This window comes from Raphanus sativus, chromosome 9 (assembly GCF_000801105.2).
Source record: "Raphanus sativus cultivar WK10039 chromosome 9, ASM80110v3, whole genome shotgun sequence".
Taxonomy (NCBI): Eukaryota; Viridiplantae; Streptophyta; class Magnoliopsida; order Brassicales; family Brassicaceae; genus Raphanus; species Raphanus sativus.
Genome location: NC_079519.1, coordinates 27,510,221 through 27,534,493, shown reverse-complemented (window position 1 = coordinate 27,534,493; position 24,273 = coordinate 27,510,221). Strand labels below are relative to the sequence as shown.

The following is a 24,273-nucleotide window of genomic DNA, read 5'->3' as shown; positions in this document are numbered from 1 at the left end:
GTATTTATTTCGGATTTTGTTAGGTTCAGATTCATTTTTCGGTTGCTGTGGTTCAGCTTTTTTGTTTTCCAAATTCTAGCTCTAAAGTTGCTCAAAGCTTCCTTGCTATACTATCTAAATTTCCAAAAATCTAATCTATTAAAACTGAAGTACAAATAAAATTTGACCATGCCTTTTCCACAATAATTACAATTGTATGCCACTGATCAAAACATATAAGTTTTATTAACGATACTAAAACTAAACCTAGATATTTTGAGTCAATCGCAGCGAAGCCGGAGAATGAAGCCGCCATTGACCCTCACTTTGTTGAAACTAGAGAAGTCCGCCGTCGAGAAGAGGTTCCAACCATCAGTAGCTCAGGAAACGATTATCTTAAACGTGAGGTTTTCCGACGCTTCAGTAAACTCAATATGTTGGAGTGATTGATGAGATAACTACCATGAAAGATGGCATCATTCCTTCCTTCATAGGTATTTCATCAATCAGTCCTTTTTTTAATCTTTAGATCTGAGATATGGTAGCACTTAGCTTGATTAAGTCGTGTCTAGACAAAGCAAAAAAAAACTGTGTGAAATTTTCCTTAGGCTTATATGTTATTTGGTAAAGTATTTTCTTTTTGGTATTTTCAGAATCCGTTAGATACAGTCGTTATTGATGTTTTTTTGTTCTGAGGAATAACTTATGTGATTACGAAATGATCAGACAAATTTCACCCCTCATGGAAACGAGGAAGCATCTCATTCACAGTACTCTGGTTTAGTTCTTGAAGTATTTTGATACTATATGCTTGGCTCTTTGTTAGTTGTAGGATCTACCTCAACAGTTAAGTTGGTTGTTAGAATGTATGTGCTGAATCTTTCTTTATGGTCGTGGAGTAAGTTTCATCTTTGTTTGTTTGTTTCATCTAGAAAATAACAATTTTTTTTCTGTGCAAAAAAAATAACAACTAAAGTCTGACAAAACTAATAAAATAATTTAATAGGTCAAATATAAAATCAATACATAAAACTCATTTAAACTTTATTTTCTAGATCTTTATCACTCTGTATCTTCATTACCTTAAAAAAAAATTTATATACACATTAGTTTAAAACCTATATTTTGAAATAATTGTTTTTCGTTCTTTGATAAACTATAAATTTCACAAACATAAATAATTCAATTATTAAAATTTTCAACACAGGGAACTATGAAATAAAAAACGAACGAAGTGATAAGTAGAAGAAAAAATATCTTAGCGTGAAAATTAAACTTTGTAAATTTTGTGATTTTTGAGTTGCAGAAACGTAAAAAAAAACAAGAGAAGATACTTTATTAATCTTTTATAAATCATATTTTTACTTTAACGAAGAAAATTTAATTGTTTTATTAACAAATTTTTTGTTTATATTCAAATCAAGATTTTGTTGGTTCATTGGGCCGACAGTTCCCGGGTTTTTGATGGTTCGATATGGATTTTTAAGCGATATAACTTTAGTTAGGTTTTGGCATTATCCAATTCAGATTGTTGTCTGATTCATGGTTCAATCCGGTCCGACCAGGTTTGGTCCGGGTTTAAAAACGTTGGTTTAAATAAAATATTTGCTTTAAAAATAAATTTAAAATTCAAACTTTAAATACCAATATCGATAGTATAATTTCATAAAAGCCATAAAAACAAGAAACTTTAATATTTTACCATTCAATTTTTATTTTACCAATTAGAATGGATAAAATCACAATAAAAAATACAATCTCAGAATTTATAAATGAACGTTAAATACATTGAACAAAACGCACCATTGTCAAAATTTATGAATCTATATGAATATGTATACATAAGGTTTTAATCTTTGTATAGAGGATGTCAAATATATTACGTTTTTTAAAAGTAACAGTTAATAGTTGTATAGTCTAACACTATTATTTGCAAACTCTATTATACTTTAAGGTTGTGTGCTTTTCTAAATATGTCACGTATCTATATTATTAAAACTGAAGTACACATTGAGATTGTTTGGAAACATGAATAGTAGTCTAAATTAAAATTGTTTGGAAACATGGATAGCAATATTACATTAATTGCATTCCCATATTTTACTTAGTTTAACAATTTCATTAACTATATTACCTTAATAATAGTGCAGATTTTTATTTATTAATTAATCAATATAAACTTGTGCCAATTATAAAATCACAAATATAAATAATTAGATTTTATATATGGTTAAAAGTTCGGTTTAGTTTGTTTTATTAAAATATTTTTTATTTTAGTTTCTAATCGTTGGAAAATTATGTAGTCAAAAACATAATTCAAAGACATGTTTTGTGAATAAAATAATAACTTAAAGTTAAGATAATAAAAATGTGTTACTTTTTTCGTCACTTAAATTTACACTCCATATAATAATTTACTAAATAAAAGAACTTTTTATTTTACTTAATTTAGCCAAACACATAGAAAGAATTTTTTTATTAAAATCAGTTAGGCATGAACATTAGTTATTCATTTAGGTACAAGTTGTTTCTTTCGGATATTGTTTTCTTTTTGTTATAAAAGGTATGTTTCAATATTATAAACTTGTGTATGGGTTTTGAGTTGGATTCTTTTAGATTTGGATGACTTCTGTTTTGATGTATAGAAACCTAAAATTATCTAAATAACCAATATGTCTAAAACGGGTTCGGATAGTGTATCAAAATAATTATATTACCCGATTCTGTCCAGATATTTTGAATATAATTAGTTATATTACATGACATCTTAAACATATAGCACTAGCTAATATGAAAAATAAATATCGTTGTATAAAAATGTAAGAATTAATACCCGTACACCCGTGCGGGTCAATATCTAGTTAAGTATTAATGAAAGTGGCATAATGGTAAACAAGATTTTGATCCGCGCGGGGATTTTTTTTATAAAGTATGTAATGATCTTTTAAACACATTGCTTATTTACATATTTTTTGTCTCCTACAAACCTTCCCGGACCGAAGATAATCCGACTAAAACCTCGGAATATTTACATATCTGAATTGTATTTGCTTAATTTAAAACTCTATAAACACGATATCAATGAAGATTTGTATTTCAACTGGTGTTTTGATGTCCTTATCAATCTGATTCTGTGAAAAAATAAAATACTTTTTTATTAAATTATTTCAAAAAGTATTTTTGTACATAATATTCTATCTAAAATTTTATAACTTGTGCAGTTTGTTTCGATAATTTTATAACTTGTGTAGACTTTGTTTTTAAAAAGGAATTTGAAAAATCATACATTAACCCGCAACGATATCTAGTTTGACTTGTGTTCAACGTAAACTCATAACCCGCTGGTTTTATAAAAAAGTTTCATGTATATTTTTAATGTTTTATAATTGACATATATAGTAGAATATATTATTTTTCTAATATAGATTTTTGATAATATTTTTTTATTTGTACATAATATTATATTAAAAGTTTTAAACGATGTAATTTGATGTAATTTTACTATTTATATATAACCTGTTATTTTTTGTTAATTTAGTTTAAAATGAAACAACATACTAAAAATTAAAATTTTAATTTTTTGCATAATTTCTATGAATTATTATTAATTTATGTTATTTTGTTTTCTTTAAATTGAACTCTTGAAATTTATATTTTGACTAAACTAAATAAAGTAATATTATATTTAAAAATTGTTTGATATAATATATATTATATATTTCAGTTTGTGTTTTTTATTTTCACCCCAAAGAAAATAATTTATGATTTGGTGAATATATGAATATTGATTTGTTTAGATAAGCTTTGAAATTATAATTAATTAATTCAAAATGATTTTAAATGCAGATGCAGAATATGTAAAAAAAAGAAATACAAAAAGGAAATAATTAATTTATTGTAAAAGTAATGGTTAAATGTGCAAATAAAAGAAAGTATTTAATCTACTATCCAAGTTTCCAAACAATTTTCATTTAATCTATTATCTAAGTTTCCAAACAGTTTTCATTTAATCTGTTATCCAAGTTTCCAAACAGTATCAAATCTCCTATCTTCCTATTCAAGTCTCCAAAAACTCTGATTTTCTACTTGAGTTTTAGTAAGATATATTAAATAGATTCTAACTTTCAATTATGTAAACATGATATAGAAACATATCTAATGGCATTGGCTAAAGTTAACTTGCATATATGAAAAATTGGAAATCAAACATTGAATGTTGACCAATATTATGAAATAAAATATTTTTTAACTAAAAGTTAAAGTGAATATCCTATGGAAATATTTCTTTGTTTTTATACACTGAAACATATCTTATTGCTAACTGACATATTAGTCCAGTTGTCCAAATTTTTGCTCCAGTTTACTATAAAACTTATCGGAAAGTTTATATTTTCTTCATCAATAAGTTCTTATTTTTCTGTTATTCAAATAAACAATAAAATAATGAAATTTATCTTTTCTTTTGTTGTGTTCTTTTTCTTCCTCAATTGTTTAGCCACTGCGCAAACTCTAATCCAAAATTATTGCAAGGAAGCGACAACCACAGATCCAGATTTCAATTATGACATATGTGTTCAATATCTTGAAAAAGATCCGCAAAGCAAAAATGCAACTAATCTCAAAGAACTGGTCATAGCAATAACGAAGAACGCTGCATCAAAATCAACTACCGTGAAAGGGATCGCTGAGGAGATTCTCAAGAAGAACCTTACACATGGTATTGAGTCATCTTTACGTGATTGTGTCGAGTTTTTTGATGATGTTAATGATTCTTTGAACGATACTTTGAGATTCGTCGATTTGGGCAATTATAAAGACGGTAATTTTGCTCTGTCTACTGCATTGACTAATCTGGGAACCTGTGAAGATGGATTCAAAGAAGTTGATACGAAATCTCCGATTTCTAATGAGACCGATGTTTTGCATCAACTAATTCATATTGATTTGGACTTTTCGGGGATGCTAAAATGAAATCTATAAAAGTGTATTATTTGTGGATTAATAATATTTACTAAATAATCTCGAGAAACGATCTTACAAGAAAAAAAATCATTGTATTGTTTAACTATTGTATAGATTCTGATAAATCACAATCTTTCATTCATCAAATCTTCATATACTATTATGAAAATAATGTATTTGAATCCTTTTTATCCCGCTGCAACAGCAATATACGTGATTCATAGGTCACAACCCACTTGTCAAAATGATAATATCACTAAAGAAATAGAATTTGAAGTTTTTCTCAATGAAATAACAGAAATTTTTAGATTTCCATGATCACTACCAACCTTTAAAAAAATAAAATCTAACTAGCTAATTAATTAATCAAAAAAAAATTAGCTAATTAATCGGGTCACTAAACGTAAAGTGGAGCGTGACCTTGGCCAAATAGGCCCATTCGGTTGTATTCTACGATGACCATAATAGACATATAATGCACATAATTAAAACTAAATTGGTATGAATAATTATATGGATGTTCATCGTAGGCTCAAAAGCCCATATTCTAGACAGTTATAAATACTAGAGTGATGTGCCTATATATATATGTACCATCTGACTATGGAATAATAAGAACAATCGATTCTCTCCTTCTCTATTGATTCACAACATTGTTATCAGCACGCTCTAACCCTAGCCGCCAAAAGAGAAAAAAAAACTTACTACCGAGAAATAAACTAAGCCTGTTGATCCGATTGCATCTCCGATGATTTGTTAGATGTCTCATATGGACAATCATATCTCAGTCAAAATAAAACAGCTAAGTTTACTTAATCAGTTAGACCTGAGTATTCAATTGACTTACATATTCATCGAAGAATAAATTTTTTCGTCTTTATAAATATATGTTCATGCTACGCAAAACCCTAACCGATGTTGTTTTGTCCACGGATATTCTTTGATGTATCCGAGATTCGTTTCAAGTCGAGTTGATTGTGGAACCGCCATAACAACCCATCTTTAACCATCAGGTCAAAATGAGATAAGTTACCTCATCCTTAGTAGTTAATATTTTAATGGTTAACTAGATTTTGACCCGTGTTTGAAAAACGCGGGTTTGTTTTCGAAATTAAATATATAGTGAATATGTGTGTTGTATGTATAAGATAAAATATATAAATAGTTAATTATAAACTTTCTATTAAAAATAAAAGAGTTGTATAAAACACTTAAGGAAAAACTAATAACAATAAAATTAATTTTCCTTTTCAAATGTCTAAATATAATCTTATTTTTCTTATAGTTAGCTAAATTTTGTTTTAAATAATTTTGTGTTAAAAATTATAAACTAAAAATAAATTCAATTATTTCACCCGGTATGATTGTGACATGTGTCAATTGAAAAAAATTAGATTGTGGATGTGTCAATAAAAGCCGGCATTATGTGAAAATAATTTTGTTTCCTAAAATCCTAAATAAAATAGTTTTGTAACATATTTATTTCTCTTTTAATCTTAACCAAATAAGATTGTTTTTGATTTTTTTAATCGTGACTAGAGATAATTGCAAAATTTTATTTAATAGTGATTTTTACTTATAGATTCAATGATAAATATGAAATGAAAAATTATTTAATTAACAAGAAAAAATGTAAAAAAATTATTGCTATTGGAAAAAACGAATTTTGAAACTGGCAACTTTTAAAAATAGTTAACTGGAAATACTTATTTGTTAGAAATTTATTTTCTATAATTGTAGACAAAATATAGTCATAAAAGATTATGTAATATTAATTTCCTTTTCTAAAATCCAAAAAAATCTGTAAAGCATATTTGATAGTTGTTTTAATTTTTTTATTAAAAACAAATCCTAAAAAAAAATTGTATCATATTATTAAGTCTTAACTAAAAGAGAATTGTAAAAATTTATTTGATAATAGTTTTAAGAGATTATTTGATGATGAACATGATACCAAAAATTATTTAATTAACAAAATAAATGTAAAATTAGTATTGATACAAATTATAAAAATAGTAATTTCAAAACCATTTATTAATAACTAGAAATAATTATTTGATAGCGATCTGTTTTCTAAAATTCTAAAGAGAAGATAAATGGTAAAGGTATATAACAGAAATTTTCCTTTTCTAAATCCTCGACAAAAAATGTTTTATTATTATCTTAGTATAGTTATTTTTAATTAAGAGATAGTTTATTACATATCATAATATATATCTATACTATTATTTGCAAAGTGATTTTTCGCAATGGAGCTCTCACGTTAAAAGTTAGACTGGTTAATATCGTTTATACACTTAATGAATAAAATATCTATAATAAAAACGAATTTAAATTATTTTGATTAGATAAATAATCAACATAATAGTAATCAGAATTATCCAAAACCTAAAAGTATATTAAATAAAAAAAATAATTCCTATATATTTGTATTGTTATCTTAAAATTATTTTTAATAAACTATTAATAAAACAAAAACTACATAACTAAATATTAATCAGTTAGTTTTTTAGTTTTATATAATTGAAAATAGAATATTGATTGACTTTTTAAGATTTATTTTTAACAATGAATATATATATATATATATACAAAGAAATGTTTCTTAAAAATATACGTAAGAAATTTAAATAAAAATATATATAACATTTTGTTAGAAAACATAAATAATTTCTTATTATAACCACAAAATACATAACTAAATATTAATCAAGTAAATGTTTTAGTTTTATATAATTGAAAGATAATATTGAATGACTTCTAAGATTTTATTTTACTAATGAATATATATAAAATAGTTTTTTAAAATTATTCGTAAGAATATATAAATGAAATATATATATATAATAATTTGTTATGAAACATAAATAATTTATCATTATAATCTTTTAATTAGTAATGATTATACTAATAAGTAATTATAAAATATTTATGATTATATTAACACATTAAAAGTTAGAGCGGTTAATATCGATATTACCCTTAATGAATTTTTATATATAACTAAAACGAATTTATACTAATCATATTATTTTTAAAAAATAAATTAATTCTTATATATTGTGTTGTTATCTTAAAATAATTATTCAACGAATTTATAATAATAATTTTGTTTTTAAAATAAGGTAATTTTTTATGTATTGTGTTTTTATCTTAAAGTAATTATTTATATTATAAAATTTGGAAATTAAGATAGAAAATAATTTATCTATATTTTTACTATTATTTGCGAGTTTATTATTTACTAAAACGAATTTATATTAATAATATTAATTGTTTTAAGTAAGATAATTCTTATATATTGTGATGTTATCTTAAAATAATGTTTTCAATTAGAAAAGTTCAAAAATAAGATATAAAACAGTTTATAGTTAAATATTAATTAAACCAAATTTGTATAATATGATAGTGACTTCAAAATTTTAATACAATAATAAGCATATATATATTAATTATAAATTTTGTCATATATAAATAATTTAGTTGATTTAGTAAATTTTAATATATAAATAATAAATTGTAAGGATGGTTTTTGAATTAATAAAACATAAATTAATAAATATTCGTAAGAAAATTATGTCCGTATATGCGGGTCACACATCTAGTTTTAAATATATAACTGATATGTATCACAATCATGTTAATTAATAATTTTGAAGAACCAAAATCAATATAATCTTTTTTCATTGTAATTTCATTAGGACTTTGAACTTATGTGTGCATACAGTTTTTTAATTATAAAATAAATCTCACATAATATATTCAAAAACAATCATAAAATTATAATAAAATAATTTATTATTTTATATTTTTAATTAAATTAAAACATCAAACAAATATGTTGTAACGCAACGGGCCCATATCTTGTCGTATACTAAAATTATGTAAAATCGTATTTGCAAACAATTAAGCGAAACTTAATTGAACAAATCTCATATAATTGTGCATATCAACATAAACGTATTTGTATAGATAAACCAAAAGGAAATATCTATACAATTTAAAATTATATATAGTTTCATATAAAAATCATAATTTCACAAAAGAATTAGAAAGCAAAATAATATAGGTATTTATTAAATAAAATTAATGTTTTTTTATAAATATGTTTTGATGATATGGTTAGAGAAGTAAATAAAAATAGTTTAAAACATGAACCTATCATCTAATTCCTAAGAATAGCCCTTTAGGTTTTCTTTTTCACACCAAAACAACTTCAAAAAGAAAAATGACCTAAATTTATTTCATTAAAAGTAAATATACAATATTATATCTAGGGTTAACTAATATAGACTTACGGTTTAAAGTTGAAAGTGTGTTTTAGGATATGATTTAAATTTTTTTAAAAGAAATAAATAAATATTAAAAAAATTTAAAATAGTTTTCAAAATCATCTTCAAATTACAAAAGGAAAATTTGAAAAAGTAAAAAACAAATCAAATAAAATATAAAATATTGAATTTGAAAACATATAATTCAATATTTTTTATTTTGTCCTTTATTAACCCCCATTTTTATTGGGTTCTAACTCATAATTTGATTGTGGAAGCACCGTAGTCTACTGATTAAAGTTTAAAGGTTTCTACACCCAGGCTGGAGTTCGACCCCAGGCTATGCAATTTCTTGCAGATTATAGGAAATCTAGGTTTTTAAGTTCCGAGAGAACGGTTTATTAAAAAATTATGCAGATTACGGAAGAAAGGTTTACAAGGGATCTATAATATTGTGCAAGTTAATATGGTCAGGTGTGGATCTTCATAGGACAGTTCAAGTGATGCAGTTAGGCGTAAATCTTATAAGGCAAATAATATTGTCGGTTGTCGAATCGTCTATGTAATCTTTCTCATATCATAATTGTAATATCATAATAAATCAGTGTTAAAAATAACTCATAATTTGATTTTTTTGCATTTTTCGGCTAAGAAACGGTTCTTATATCTCTTATTTAAAAGACGATTCTTAACTTTTCTTAGTTAAAACCGAAGCTAAGAACCCCAATTAAAAGGTCGGAGTTAATCATGACTTAATCACGTTTAGCTCGGTCTTCATTTTGGTTTGACTGAAGGATAATCAACCACATTTGTTCAGCTTCAATAAAAAAAATATAATCAACCACATTTGGTCAGTTTCAGTAAAAAAACATAATCAACTAACCAGATTATTTTTTCTAGGGATATGGCTCGAGTCATTCGTTTCAGAACTTTAGATGTATTTGTGTTTCGGTTTTATATATTCCAGTTTTGGGTCAGTTTGGAAACTCATTTAAATTATGTAAAGTTTTTAAAAATGCAAAAATAAAAAGAATGTAAAACATATAGATAAATTTTAGACAATATATAATCATATACCTAAAAATAACATGAAAATTGGTTCAGTCTAGATATTTGGGTGGAAAACTAGTAAGTATTTTAGTTAATTTTAAAATTTTGAGTATTTTACTATTTTTGGATAAATTTTCAGATAGTTTCAAGTATTTTAGACAATTTTAAGTATATCATGTATTTTTTATATTTTTAATAACATATCTAAAATAATTAATATATTTAAACATATAATTATGATTTAGATACTTTTTGAAGTTCAAAATACTTTGGTTTTGGTCGGGTTTGGTTCCAGTTATTCGAATATTGAAGTTTTAGATCCATTTGTTTATCAGTTAGATTTGGATTCGTTATAACTTTTTGAGTCGGGTTTAGTTTGGTTCTTCACGTCCAAGTATTTTTGCCCATTCCCTTTTTTTCACTTACAAAACTGGTTTGATCCTAGTTCCCCTAAAGTCAAAAGACAACAGAACTAGTAACGCTAATCCACGCAAAAGCCTATTCCTGTTCCGTTCAAATCTATAAAGCTTTCAGATCTCCATCTTAATAGTGCTGCGGAGTTGTTTTGCATTGGAACTTACCTGATAATCATGGTTCTTCCACAATGGTTTAGCTTTGCTTTCAACCTTTATTAACTGGTTATTACATAGATAAAATACAAATGTGCAATCATTGATTCTTACAAGCAAGGTAAAATGAGAAAGGTAGACATAATGTTCCCAACCAGTAGTAAGCACTAGAACACCACTTCTCCATTATTGACAACTAGGTTGCGGTGATGGATCTTACTCAGGACACTGACTTCACATCTGAAGGTGTCTAGACCAATCAAAGGGTCATCTTTTCCCATTCACTCGACTGCGATGTCAGTTTCATCAGGTAGCGTGCCCCTGTACACAGCTGAAAACCCATCTTTACCGATGAAGTTACTGTCACTAAAACTAGCAGTAGTGTCCCTAAGAATATGAAAGGGAATCGCATTGTCGTCAGAAGCTACAACTCTCTCTGTAACGACACTAGATGGCTAGAGCTTCTAGTTCAATCGTCGGTTCTGGTTCTGTCTCCAAATCAGAACCCTTCTTCCTCATCACCACGTAGTAATACAGAACTCCTATTACTCCAGCGACCAGAAGCCCTATCCCAATACCAATCCAAACGAAAGACAGTCTCGAGGTAACATGATCCTTCTCAATCTGTGGATTGCCTGCAGCAAATACAACATCCTTCCTAAACCCTGGAATTTTACCGTGCATGGCATTATAGAAAACATCCAGAATGGTAAGATTCTTGAGCTTGATAAGAAGCTCGAAAGGGATGATGCCGGTCACTCGGTCAGTCTGTTATGAGCCAGATCAATTTCGGTCAGAGAACTGAGCTCTGCGAATCTCGGAGATATGAAACCTGTCAGATTGGATTTTATAAAGGCTATCATCGTGATGCTACCCTAAAAACAGATGATCCCGTACCAGTTGTGACAGGGATTATTTCCTACCTAAGTCTCTGCATGTACACACAAGAAACCTATATCTTCAACTATAGCAAACAGAGTTTTGATTCTGAGATCCGGAGAATCCAAATCTCTTCTCGGACTCACACGGCCGGAGGTAACCACAGCCAAGAAACAAATTACAAGGCAGATACTTCTCAACTTCGCTAGATCCTGTTTCGAACTCATATCTGAGCGAGACATACCAGACTAAACCATGAACATAAACTATGTTCATGAATCTCCTTTTCTTACTACATTCAAAGCTTAGATGTTGAAAATCATAACATAAAATTTTTTCTAAAATAAATATTGTTTATTTGTTGAAAAGAAATATTATTTAGAACTTAATTTATTTTTACTATTTGATTGTTAAAATACTATATTTTGCTTATGTTTTGCTTTTGTTTTGCTTTTGTCTTTTTTCGCTTGTGTTTATCTAAACATTTTTTTCCAAATTTGTTTGAATTTTTTAGATGAGGTCACAACACTTTCAAATCTGGTACTTCCAAATCAGAAACCCATTTGCTCATATCCCTTATATATATATATATATATATTAATTAAGAAACATTACAACATTGTTTTCTATCCACATTTCACCATGAGAATGAAATTCAGAATTATTAGAAAAAATAGGTTGGTTCATCTTAGCTTATATTTTACCTTTATATTAAATTAACTATCAAATTGATAAATAGTGTACGAAATAATATTCTTGCAATTTCTTTAAATAAAAGTTACGGAATTACCTAATATGAATAACGTATATATAACAAATGATTATGAATAATAAATATTTGATAATAATTTTTTTATCTTAGCTCTTTTTTTATTTTATATTATTAAATAATCACATTAATCGTATAATAAAAAAGTAATATGTTATATTTGAATTTTTAAAATAACTATAAATTACTAAAAACGTTAAATGTGTCACACAAAAAATTTGTGATTAATGATTTAACTTTATTTTTGTAATAACAAGATACAAATGATCATAGATCGTATGAATATAAAGTCTCATATAATAGACATTCATATTTTATAATAATATAATTTAAAATTAAACTATATACATAAATATGTTAATTTATAAGGTTCTATTTGAAAAATGTATTGAAACCCTAATATTTTCATCTTGAAATCTGCATTGAAAAAATTGCACATTAGAAATTTTGTGTTTATCATATGAATATGAATTCTCAATAATAAATATCTATATTAAAATATACTATATATCTATTTCCATGTCACTGAAATTTAGTTATATACCCTATTAAATAAATAAAATGATTATTTTGATTTATCTTCGTAAATAAACAAGAGATATGTTTTGATGTATATTTTTACTATAATTTAATTATATACATAATACATAGATGAACATAAATAAATAATAATGTTTTTTGGACAACAAATAAATAATAATATATATATATTATTTTCATATGTGATGTTGAGTAATTGCGCAGATCTTAACTTAGAGAGGTATATGGATAGAAGTTTTTTTTATTTTATTTTTATAAAAGACTAGGAAACAAACCCGCGCGTTAGCGGCAGGCTATTAATTCCGTTACTGAAAATTTAAATTGTTTAATATATTGAAAATGTATATACAAAGCAAATATATCTATCTATACTTTATAAAAGTTAGTTATTTGTGTTTTATTATTTAATAAATATATATTGTCTATTATACACAAGTTTTTACTAAATATAATACATTTATAAAAGAAAATTGGAATTATTCTAAGTACACATTATATTTTATTTCAAAATACTGATCAATCAAAGGATCTTTGAAAACAAAGAAAAAATATTGAGAGTTAGATACTCAAATGAAGAACAAACAAATTTAAAGAGGTGTTCTGACGGTCTACCCAAAAATTTAGAGAAAACAACAAATATGTTTGCTATTATATATAGATTACTTGAAACTGTATACAAAATGAAAATGAATCAAAGTCAAAGACTCTACTCAACTTATTATCCTCGACATATATAGTGTCAGACTAAGACTAAGAAGAAGTCAGTTCATCATATGGGATTGTATCTTCTCAGATATCTCAAGTTATGTTCTCATTAGGAGGAATAGATGCGCACTACACTCTTTTTCTCTTAACCACAATTTTTTCCATTGGGTTTTCCTGTTAAATTTTTTAATGAGGCATCATTTTATGCGCTTTAGAAATTTTATGTATAATGAACTTCCAACGGAAAATGTTATAAATAATTGTATGGATGTCCATTATAGACCCAAAAATACATATTCTAGACAGTTCTAAACACTAGAATGATATACCTATATATGTACCATCTGCTTATGGAATAATAAGAACAACTGATTCTCTCATTCTCTATTGATTCACAACAAAAAACTTTTTTAACGGAAATTTACTCACAAAATCCTAGTAATAATAATATGAGTAATTTTCCTAAATAAACATTTTCTATGTTTTTGTCACAAAATAGCACACAAATAAAAAATGACAAAAATGTTTCATTTAAGAAGAAAAATACTTTTATACCCTAGATATGTAATTATAAAAAAATTATAGTTTCAGATTATATATTTTCAGATTCATTTTTTTTCTAAATGTTTTTTGAAAAAAAAAACGAAATTCTTTTTTGTTTTTTCAAATTTTATTTTTATAAAAAATATTTTTGAAACTATTTTACAAATTTTTATTTTCAAATTTTAGTATTTATTTGTTCTTTTATAAAATTTTAAATCTTAATCCAAAAAACTCACCCCTTAACTCTAAATCTTAAGATTTTGTTTAGTTAACCTTAGGAGTATAAATGTAAATTAATCTCTTTAATGAAATATTTTGATCATTTTTTCTTGTGTACTATATTTGTGAAAAATCCTTTTTAGTGCTATCATAAGAAATTTCTCTAATAATAAAAGGAATTGCATTTCTCATGTAAGATTGTTATAATATTACTAAATTTACTGGTCCATTAATATCTTTGAAGGTCCTTTGTAGGAAATTTAACCGTTCGTCTCTCTCTCTCTCTCTCTCTCTCTCTCTCTCTCTCTCTCTCTCTCTCTCTCTCTCTCTCTCTCTCTCTCTCTCTCTCCTCCTCTCTCTCTCTCTCTCTCTCTCTCTCTTCTCTCTCTCTCTCTCTCTCTCTCTCTCCACCACTCTTTCTCATTGACTTGACTCTGGTCTCTCTTTGTCTCCTCTAACTTATCTTCCATAGATGGATTCCATTGCTGCTAGATTCGGCAATTCTTACGAGATCAGCAGCACTTGCTTCTTCGCCTCCTCACCTACTACGGATAACACCGACTCATCTATTCTTGATGTGTCGGCTCTGCGACTTCTCTCCAACAGCCTCGATGTGAGGCCTTGATGTCTCTTGGGTTTTCCTGGGCCGACTATTGGGCTTCGTATAAGACCTGAAGAGATAAGAAGATTGGGTTAGTTTCATTATTATCCAAGAAGTTTATAAAGTCTTATAAACTTAGGATAAACATGTTATTCCTTTTACAACAAGGAATCACATTAGCAATCTAGTATAAATATAGGTCGAGACTCTCATTGTAAGATACAACAAATATATATCTCTCATAGAACACGCAACTAGTGCGAGGCTTGTAATCTTTCGATTCATAGTGATAAAGAGTTTATCTCCGGTTTGGAGGTTGGACTCGCCAAACATATCAGTGCATCGTTCCGTTTGTTACAAGAAAAGCCAAGGTCGTTTCTCTACAAGTGGTATCAGAGCTTAGGCTAACCGAGATCCTAGTTACAGAGATTCGAAGGCAAGGTTCAATAAACAAGCAAGGAGAATTCTTATCTGGTGTGGTGAAGAAGACTCAGCTCGTTGGTATTGAAGCTTGACGGTTCCGGCGTGTTACAGCAACCTGAAAACAAAAGAAACAACAGTTTACGGGTTAGATAGAGAGATGGAAGCAACTGCAAAGAAATTTGAAGTTGAGAAATTCGATGGGAAGGGTGATTTTGGTTTGTGGAAATATAAGATGCTATGTCAATTAGAGATCGTTGGTTTGGGTTCTGTTCTCAAGGAAAAAGAATCTTCTACGGATGGAGAAGGTGACGAAGGGCAGAAGGAAGTTAAACCTGATCCTAAGGAGCAAGAAAGAGAGCTGCGTACCAAGAATTTGATCAGTATGTGCCTATCTGATCTCATTCTACGGAAGGTTATGAATGAGCCTACAGCCCTGGCTATGTGGAAGGCTCTAGAAGCAGAGTATCAGACTAAAACATTACCAAATCGAATCTACATGAAGCAGAGATATGCAGGTTTTAGAATGGAAGAACACAGGACCATTGAGGAGAACTTGGATGTGTTTCTAAAACTTGTGGCTGATTTAGCAAGTCTTGATATTAAGATCAGTGAAGAAGATCAAGCTATACAGATCTTAACAAGTCTACCTAAGCAATACGAGTCTCTTGTTGATGCATTAAAGTACGGCAGCGGAAAAGAAACCTTAACGGTTCGTGATGTTACGAGCTCTGCTTATTCTAAGGAAGTTGAATTAAGGGAGAAGGGACTTCTTAACAAGTCTAAGAGTAACTCAGAAGGGTTGTTCGCTGGAAACGAGAGAGGTAGGGGTGACAAGAAGAGCAACAAGACTTGGAGAGCTAGATCAAAGAGTAAGAACCGATCACAGTCTAGACCCAAATTCTCTAAAGAATGTTGGACGTGCGGGAAGGAGGGACACTTTAAGAAACAGTGTCCAGAGAGGAAGAACCAGAGCTCATCAAACTCGGTCAACATAGCTAAGGAGCAACCGTTGGTATTAGTGGCTAGCCAGCAAGCTGCTAAGGACGAGTGGGTACTTGACTCTGGCTGCACGTTTCATATCACTCCTAATAAAGATGTCTTATTTGATCTTGAAGACATAGAAGGAGGGAAGGTTTTGATGGGAAATAATACTATTAGCGAGATCAAAGGGATAGGAAAGATGAGGATCATGAATGATGATGGATCAAGCGTGATACTCACTGATGTTCGCTACATGCCCACAATGGGCAGAAATCTTATTTCCTATGGTTTATTGGAGAAGATGGGATGCAGATACGAAGGCAAAGACTTCATGGTGCAGTTTTACAAGGGAGATCAGAAGGTTATTTCTGGCAAATACTGTGACGGTTTGTATTATTTACAAGGGACAGTGTTGAGTGGTGAAGCTGCAGTTGCAAGGCCTGATATCGATTTGACTAAGAGGTGGCACTCTAGGCTTGGACATATGAGTCTAAAGGGCATGAATGTTTTAGTCAAGGAAGGACATCTAAATAAAAAAGATGTGAAGACGTTAGAGTTCTGCGAGAGTTGTGTTTTGGGTAAAGCACACAAGTTAAGCTTCCCAAAAGGTAAACACACGTCTAAAGAAGTTCTAGAGTACATACACTCAGACTTATGGGGTTCGCCTTCGGTAGTTGAGAGTCTCGGAGGATGCTTCTATTTTGTTACGTTCATTGATGATTTTTCTAGGAAAGTTTGGATCTATTTTCTAAGATCAAAGGACGAAGTATTTCAGAACTTCAAGGAATGGAAGACAAGCGTGGAGACTGAGACAGGAAAGAAGGTGAAGTGTCTTAGGACGGATAACGGATTGGAATTCTGCAATGCACTGATGGATACACTGTGTAAAGAAGCAGGGATTAAAAGACACAGAACATGCATCTATACTCCACAACAAAACGGAGTATCAGAACGCATGAACCGTACGATAATGGAGAAAGTAAGATGTATGTTGACAGAGGCAGGCTTAGATCAAGAGTTCTGGGCAGAGGCGGCTTCTACATCTGTTTACTTAATCAATCGATCTCCTAGTACAGCTATTAACTTCAAGCTACCAGAAGAGGTGTGGTCTGGAACCAAAACAGACTTAAAACATCTAAAGAGGTTCGGGTGTACAGCTTATGTTCACGTAACTCAAGCTAAAACTAGTCCAAGAGCGATGAAAGGAGTTTTCGTAGGATATCCAGAGGGGACTAAAGGCTATCGAGTTTGGTTACCAGAAGAGTTAAGGTGTACAGTGAGCAGAAACGTGATTTTCAATGAGGAGGAGATGTTTAAAGACATTAAAGTAATTAGCGAGAAGAAGAAGAAGACAAAGAAAGTAACATTCAATCCGGCGCTAATTCAAGGACCTTCAAACACTTCTACAGTCACTGAAACAGAGGATACAGTTCAAGGTGGAGTTTCTCCAGCATCTGAGAACCCGGAACCTGAATCCTCAAGCTCGGAGAGTGAGGAAGAAGTTGTGGAAGCTCAACAGGAAAATCTAGATAATTACATTCTTGCTAGAGACAGGATCAGACGAGAAGTAAAGAAGCCTTCTAGGTTTGATGATTCAGATTGCGTGGCTTATGCTCTAGCTACAGCAGAGGAGATAAATATGGATGAACCTAAATCCTATTTAGAAGCAAGAAGAAGTAAGAGCTGGAAGTTATGGTACGAGGGAATGCAAGAAGAGATGGATTCATTGGAGAAAAATCAGACTTGGAAACTGGTTGAGAAACCAGAGAAAAAGAAAATTATTGGCAGCAAGTGGGTTTTCAAGCTGAAAGAAGGCATTCCTGGAGTAGAGAAGCCGAGATACAAAGCTAGATTAGTAGCAAAGGGGTTTTCACAAGTTGAGGGGATTGATTACACAGAAGTGTTTGCACCAGTGGTGAAGCACGTATCGATCAGAATCATGCTGTCACTTGTTGCAAATCATGATCTTGAGTTGGAGCAATTAGATGTGAAAACGGCCTTCTTATACGGAACACTAGACGAGGAGATTTATATGGCACAACCAGAGGGTTTCGTTGAAGAAGGAAAAGAAGATCAAGTTTGTCTGGTTAAAATCTCTTTACGGATTAAAACAGTCACCGAGACAATGGAATAGGAGATTTGACAGTTTCATGAAGGGGCAGGGCTATTACAGAAGTGCTTACGATCCTTGTGTCTACATGAAAGGTTCAGATCTATCGCATATGGTTTATCTCTTAATCTATGTCGATGACATGCTCATAGCGTCTAAGGACTCAAAGGAGATTAAAAGAATCAAAGACAGTCTGAAGAAAGAGTTTGAGATGAAGGACCTAGGAGCGGCTTCAAGAATACTTGGGATGGATATTATTAGAGATCGGGAGAAGGGAACTCTAAGGCTATCACAGGGCAAGTATCTACAGAAAGTGTTGGAAACTTTTAACATGGCCGAGAGCAAAGCTGTGGTTACTCCTATCGGACCACAATTTAAGCTTAAGAGTTTAACACAAGAAGAAGAAGACATGGAAGCGAGATTCATGAACGTGATACCGTATGCATCAGCGGTTGGAAGTCTAATGTATGCAATGGTGGGATCTAGACCGGACTTATGTTTCGCAGTGGGATTAATCAGCCGATATATGAGCAAGCCAGGAAGACAGCACTGGGAAGCAGTTAAGTGGGTATTAAGGTATCTTAAAGGAGCTCTAGATTCAGACCTAGTGTTTACTAAAGGAGAAGACTTCAAAGTACGAGGATTCTGTGACGCAGACTACGCTACCGATTTGGACAGAAGAAGATCCGTTACCGGATATGTTTTTCAAGTCGGAGGCAACACTATAAGCTGGAGATCAGGTCTCCAACATATTGTTGCACTATCAACGACAGAATCAGAATATATGGCATTAGCCGAAGCTTTTAAAGAGGCATTGTGGCTTAAAGGTTTCGTTGGGGAGTTGGGATTTGAGCAAGATGACGTGAGAGTGTTTTCAGATTCTCAAAGTGCTATACACTTGGCCAAGAATGGGGGATTCCATGAACGGACTAAGCATATAGACACTAGACTACATTTTATGAGGGACGTAATTGAGGCTGGTGACGTTACGGTTCATAAGATTCACACATCTATCAATCCTGCGGATTTCCTAACTAAGTGTGTACCTGGAAAGAAGTTCGAGACATGTCTGGAGCTTCTTAAAGTCCTGCCATAGTAGGTCTCGTGTGGCTGCAGGTGACAGTGCTGTCGAGTTGTTCACCTCGCGGAAAGGCCACAAAAGAAAGTATCAGTTTCAGGAAAAGTAAACTGATGGTTCGACAGGGATATATAAAGCTTGATAAAGGATGAGTTCAAAAGTTTACCTTGAAGAAATATGGTTGTAGCAAAGAAACGTCTGCAACAAAGATGTGAACACATGGTTATTAGTTCACAGGTTTTAAGCTGTTACAGAATTAAAGAAATAATTCTATTTGAGTACCTATCGGAAGCAACGGAGGTGAAGAGACGTCTACACCGTGAGCTGGAGATTAAACAATGAGATGTGTTTAATTATTTAGCTAAGGAGTTTCATTACAAGGTTTCAAAAGGAGCTTAAGACACGTACATATGAAACAAAAGTCAAAACAAAAGAAGATACCTTTTGTGGTGGTGACAATTTTGGTTCGGTGTACATGTCGTGAGGTAGACAAATTGAGTTTTGCTACCGGAGAATCACGAAGTTAAAGGTTTTTTGCTGGATTCATCAAAGGACAAGCTGGAAGAAATTGAAATCAAAGGTTAGGGTCTTGTTCAAATGACTAAAGAAACAGTCATAAAAGAACAAAATAAACCTGAGATATCAATGGCGGAAGCGGTGAGAGCGAACGCCGGTGAAGACAAGCGACGGTAAGTCGGGATCTTGTCTGGTTCACGGAGAATCGAAGAGGGGAGAGAGGAATCAATCGGAGCGAGAGAGAGAAGCAAGGATCGGAGAAGGCATGCATCTCCGGTGAAGACGCGTCGAGGAATAGACGGTGTTCGGAGAAGACGGTGCGGCGAGCTCGTCGGAAGCTTCTGGTTTCATTTCGCAAGGAGAGAGAGATGGAGAAGCGGAGAAGTCGAGGAATAACCAAAGAGCCAAGGTGGAGAATGTGAGGCCTTGATGTCTCTTGGTTTTCCTGGGCGACTACTGGGCTTCGTATAAGACCTGAAGAGATAAGAAGATTGGGTTAGTTTCATTATTATCCAAGAAGTTTATAAAGTCTTATAAACTTAGGATAAACATGTTATTCCTTTTACAACAAGGAATCACATTAGCAATCTAGTATAAATATAGGTCGAGACTCTCATTGTAAGATACAACAAATATATATCTCTCATAGAACACGCAACTAGTGCGAGGCTTGTAATCTTTCGATTCATAGTGATAAAGAGTTTAACTCCGGTTTGGAGATTGGACTCGCCAAACATATCAGTGCATCGTTCCGTTTGTTACAAGAAAAGCCAAGGTCGTTTCTCTACACTCGAGTCCGTCTTCGACTCGCCGGAATCTTTCTACAGCGACGCCAAGCTCGTTCTCTCCTGCGGACGGGAAGTACCTTCCACCGTGTTCTCCTCGCAGCGAGGGAGCCCCTTCTTCAGAAACGCCCTGACCACCAACGCCGTCGTGAAGCTCGAGCTGAAGGAGATCGCCAAGGATCACGTCGTCGGCGTCGATTCGGTGATCGCCGTTTTAGCGTACATTTACACCGGAAGAGTGAAGCCGCCGCCGAGAGGGGTCTCCGAATGCGCAGACGAGAATTGCCGCCACGTGTCCTGCCGTCCCGCGGTGGATTTCATGGTGGAGGTGCTGTCCTAGCTTTCCGTCTTCGAGGTTTATGAACTGGTTACGCTCTACCAGCGGCATTTACTTGACGTCATAGACAAAGTTGTAATAGAAGAGGACACGTTATTACTCATACTCAAGATTTCTAGTATCTGTGGTGAAGCTTGCAAGAAGCTAACAGATAGATGCGTAGAGGTTATTGTCAACTCTAACGTGGACTTAGTTACTCTTGACAAGTCATTGCCTCAACATATTGTCAAAGAGATAGTTAACCTCCGTAACGATCTAGGCATTGAGGTGCCTGAGGTAGGGAAACATGTCTTGAATATATACAAGGGCACTTGACTCCGACGATGTCGAGCTTGTCGAGATGCTTTTGAGTGAGGGGCACACTAATCTTGATGATGCCTACGCTCTTCATTTCGCTGTTAAGTACTGCGATGTTAAGACCGCAAACGATCTCCTTGACCTAGAGATTGCCGATGTCAACCTTAGGAATCCGAGGGGATACACGGTGCTTCACGTTGCCGCCATGCGCAAGGAGCCTGATCTGATAGTATCTCTGTTGACGAAAGGGTCACGTGCATCGGAAACGTCTTTGGAAGGTAGAACGGCTCTCTTGATTGCGAAACAAGTCACCATGGCGGCTGAATATAGTTATCTTGCGGAGCAATGCAAGCCTTCTCTCAAAGGTAGGCTATGCGTAGAGATACTGGGAGCAAGCGAACAAAGGAGACCGGTTTCCTGGAGATGCTGTTTCTCCCTCTCTTGCAATGGCGGACCATGAACTCAAGATGAGGCTGCTCTATCTTGAAAACAGAGGTCCTCTCCTACTCCTTTTATGTTTGAATCGAATTCTTTGTTAGGAAAGCGAGTGAAACTAATGATAAACTATACTTGCTGTTTAGTTGCATTGGCTCAACGTCTCTTCCCAACGGAAGCACAAATCGCAATGAATATCGCCCAAATGAAGGGAACATCCGAGTTCACTGGGTCTAGCCTCGACCCTGACCATCTGGCTGGTGCAAAGAGGACATCGCCGGATCTAAAGACAGCACCTTTTAAAATCCTAGAAGAGCATCAACGCAGATTAAAAGCGCTTTCTAAAACCGGTATGGATCTTTAAACATAGTTGTCTTTAACTTGTAATTAGGCATGTGGGTTCGGGTAGTTCGGTTCGACTAAAATCTCTGCGAATTAAACTGTAAAAAAGTTTGGTTCTGTATTCGGGTAATTTGGTTTTTAAATTTTTTACCGAAACTAACCGAAGCTTTTGGTTTCGATTATATTTCGGTTAAAACTTTGGGTAAAATAGATTAAATTCGGATAATTTCGATTAGTTTGGTTAGTTCCTTTAATTCGGTTAATTCGGTCAGTTCAGTTGAAAATTTGGTTGACAATTTTTTTTGAAAAACCGAACTAATCAATTACCAAACCGAAAACCAATTTGCTTATAAACTTGCCGAACTAAACCGAATTTCTCACCCGAACTAAACCAAAGTTTCTGTTTGGTCCGGCGGGTTTGGTTCGGTTAAAAATCTCAGCCCTACTTGTAATAGATAACTGAAAGAAACCATGTCTAGTCTATAACATTAATTGTTCTCTTCATTTTCACAATCATCAGTGGAACTGGGGAAACGCTTCTTCCCACGATGTTCGGCAGTACTTTGATCAGATTATGGACTGTGATGATTTGAATCAGCTGGCTTGCGGAGAAGGCGACACTCCTCAGAAAAGACTACAAAAGAAGCAGAGGTACATGGAAATACAGGAGATTGTGAAGAAGGCCTTTATTGAGGACAAGGAGGAACATGTAAACTCGTCTCTCTCACTTTCGTCTTCTTCCACGTCGAAATCAATAGCTGGAAAGAGGTCTAAACTCTACCATCGCCGTCGGTGAGACTCTTGGGGTAATTTTTTTCCCTATACCATATATATTATTCTTTTTTCATGGTTTTTACTGTCTATTGTTGGCGTCATATAAGATGTTCTTCATACACATCCTGTGTTTATAGATGCAGGTGTGTCAAAAAAAATGATGTAACTTTTTGAACCAGCAATAAGCAGATTTGTGATCTATATATGTTTATGTACCGTAACAATAACCCGTGATGGGTGTTACAGAGTTTACAAGAATCAAAGTGTGAAAAAATGACAAATGGTTATCTATTACTTAGATAAAATACAAATGTGGAATCATTAGATAAAATACATTATTCTCACAAACAAGGGAAAATGAGAGAGGTATAGGAAAATGTTACTAACCAGTAGTAAGCACTAGAAGATCACTTCTCCATTACTGACAACTACTCGATTTAGTGTCTTAAACCAATGGTTCCGTGTTCCCATCATATTGTTTAACATATGGGGTCAGTAAACCACAAGACTTGAGATAAATTCTTAGGACATTGCTATCGAGGATACGAGTTTTAGTAGCATCACATAGACATGATTGGTGCTCCTTTAGCTGTTCACAATTACATGTAGTCGACATCATCATTCTATTAGCAATACTGTCGAAACAAACCTGAAGCGCATTTGTAGCACATGATTCTCCATTCCTCGTGGAACGACTTCCCTCGACCGCAATAGCTTTTGTGGTCGGAGGAAATGATGCCACGAGTACTACAAATGCTATAAGCAACAATGCTACGATCTTCATGTATATGTACTTGTTTGTTTATATCTCTTGATAGCAAAATGTTTGGATTCTTTTTGTTTTCTGAGTAAAAATGTGAAGATCTGTTTTGGTATTTATTGGGTAATTAAGGATTCGCGTTGTATGGTAATGCGCAATAGACGCGATTGGCCTTCTTTTATCAACACGTACGTAATTAGCTATGTATATATATACCACATGCAAGGCTCAATTACTTTTCCATAATGGGTTTAAAAAGTTATAGAAATACTATTTAAAATTTCGAATTGGTTACCAAAATGGTTTACCAATTATAGTAATTTATTCTAGTCACTAAAAAATTGTATA

General features: G+C 31.9%; 1 protein-coding gene, 1 long non-coding RNA gene and 1 pseudogene across 3 annotated transcripts; 2 read left to right on the top strand and 1 right to left on the bottom strand.

Annotated features, from left to right (window-relative positions):
* Positions 1 to 4,422: 4,422 nt before the first annotated feature.
* Positions 4,423 to 5,061, top strand: LOC130499800 (pectinesterase inhibitor 12-like). The gene has a single exon (XM_056994210.1). The coding sequence runs from the start codon at positions 4,423 to 4,425 to the stop codon at positions 4,948 to 4,950; it is 528 nt and encodes a 175-aa protein (XP_056850190.1). The 3' UTR covers positions 4,951 to 5,061.
* A 9,823-nt stretch (positions 5,062 to 14,884) lies between these two features.
* LOC130499511 (regulatory protein NPR1-like) lies at positions 14,885 to 23,368 on the top strand (annotated as a pseudogene).
* Positions 15,165 to 20,399, bottom strand: LOC130499512 (uncharacterized). 2 transcript variants are annotated; one of them, XR_008938369.1, is made up of 6 exons: positions 20,314 to 20,399; positions 20,121 to 20,237; positions 19,962 to 20,003; positions 19,846 to 19,877; positions 19,648 to 19,742; positions 15,165 to 15,625 (listed from the first exon to the last, which is right to left on the bottom strand). It is a non-coding gene; the product is annotated as an uncharacterized LOC130499512 (long non-coding RNA). The 2 variants fall into 2 exon arrangements; XR_008938368.1 differs by having other exon boundaries at positions 19,648 to 19,877; positions 20,314 to 20,393.
* Positions 23,369 to 24,273: the final 905 nt, after the last annotated feature.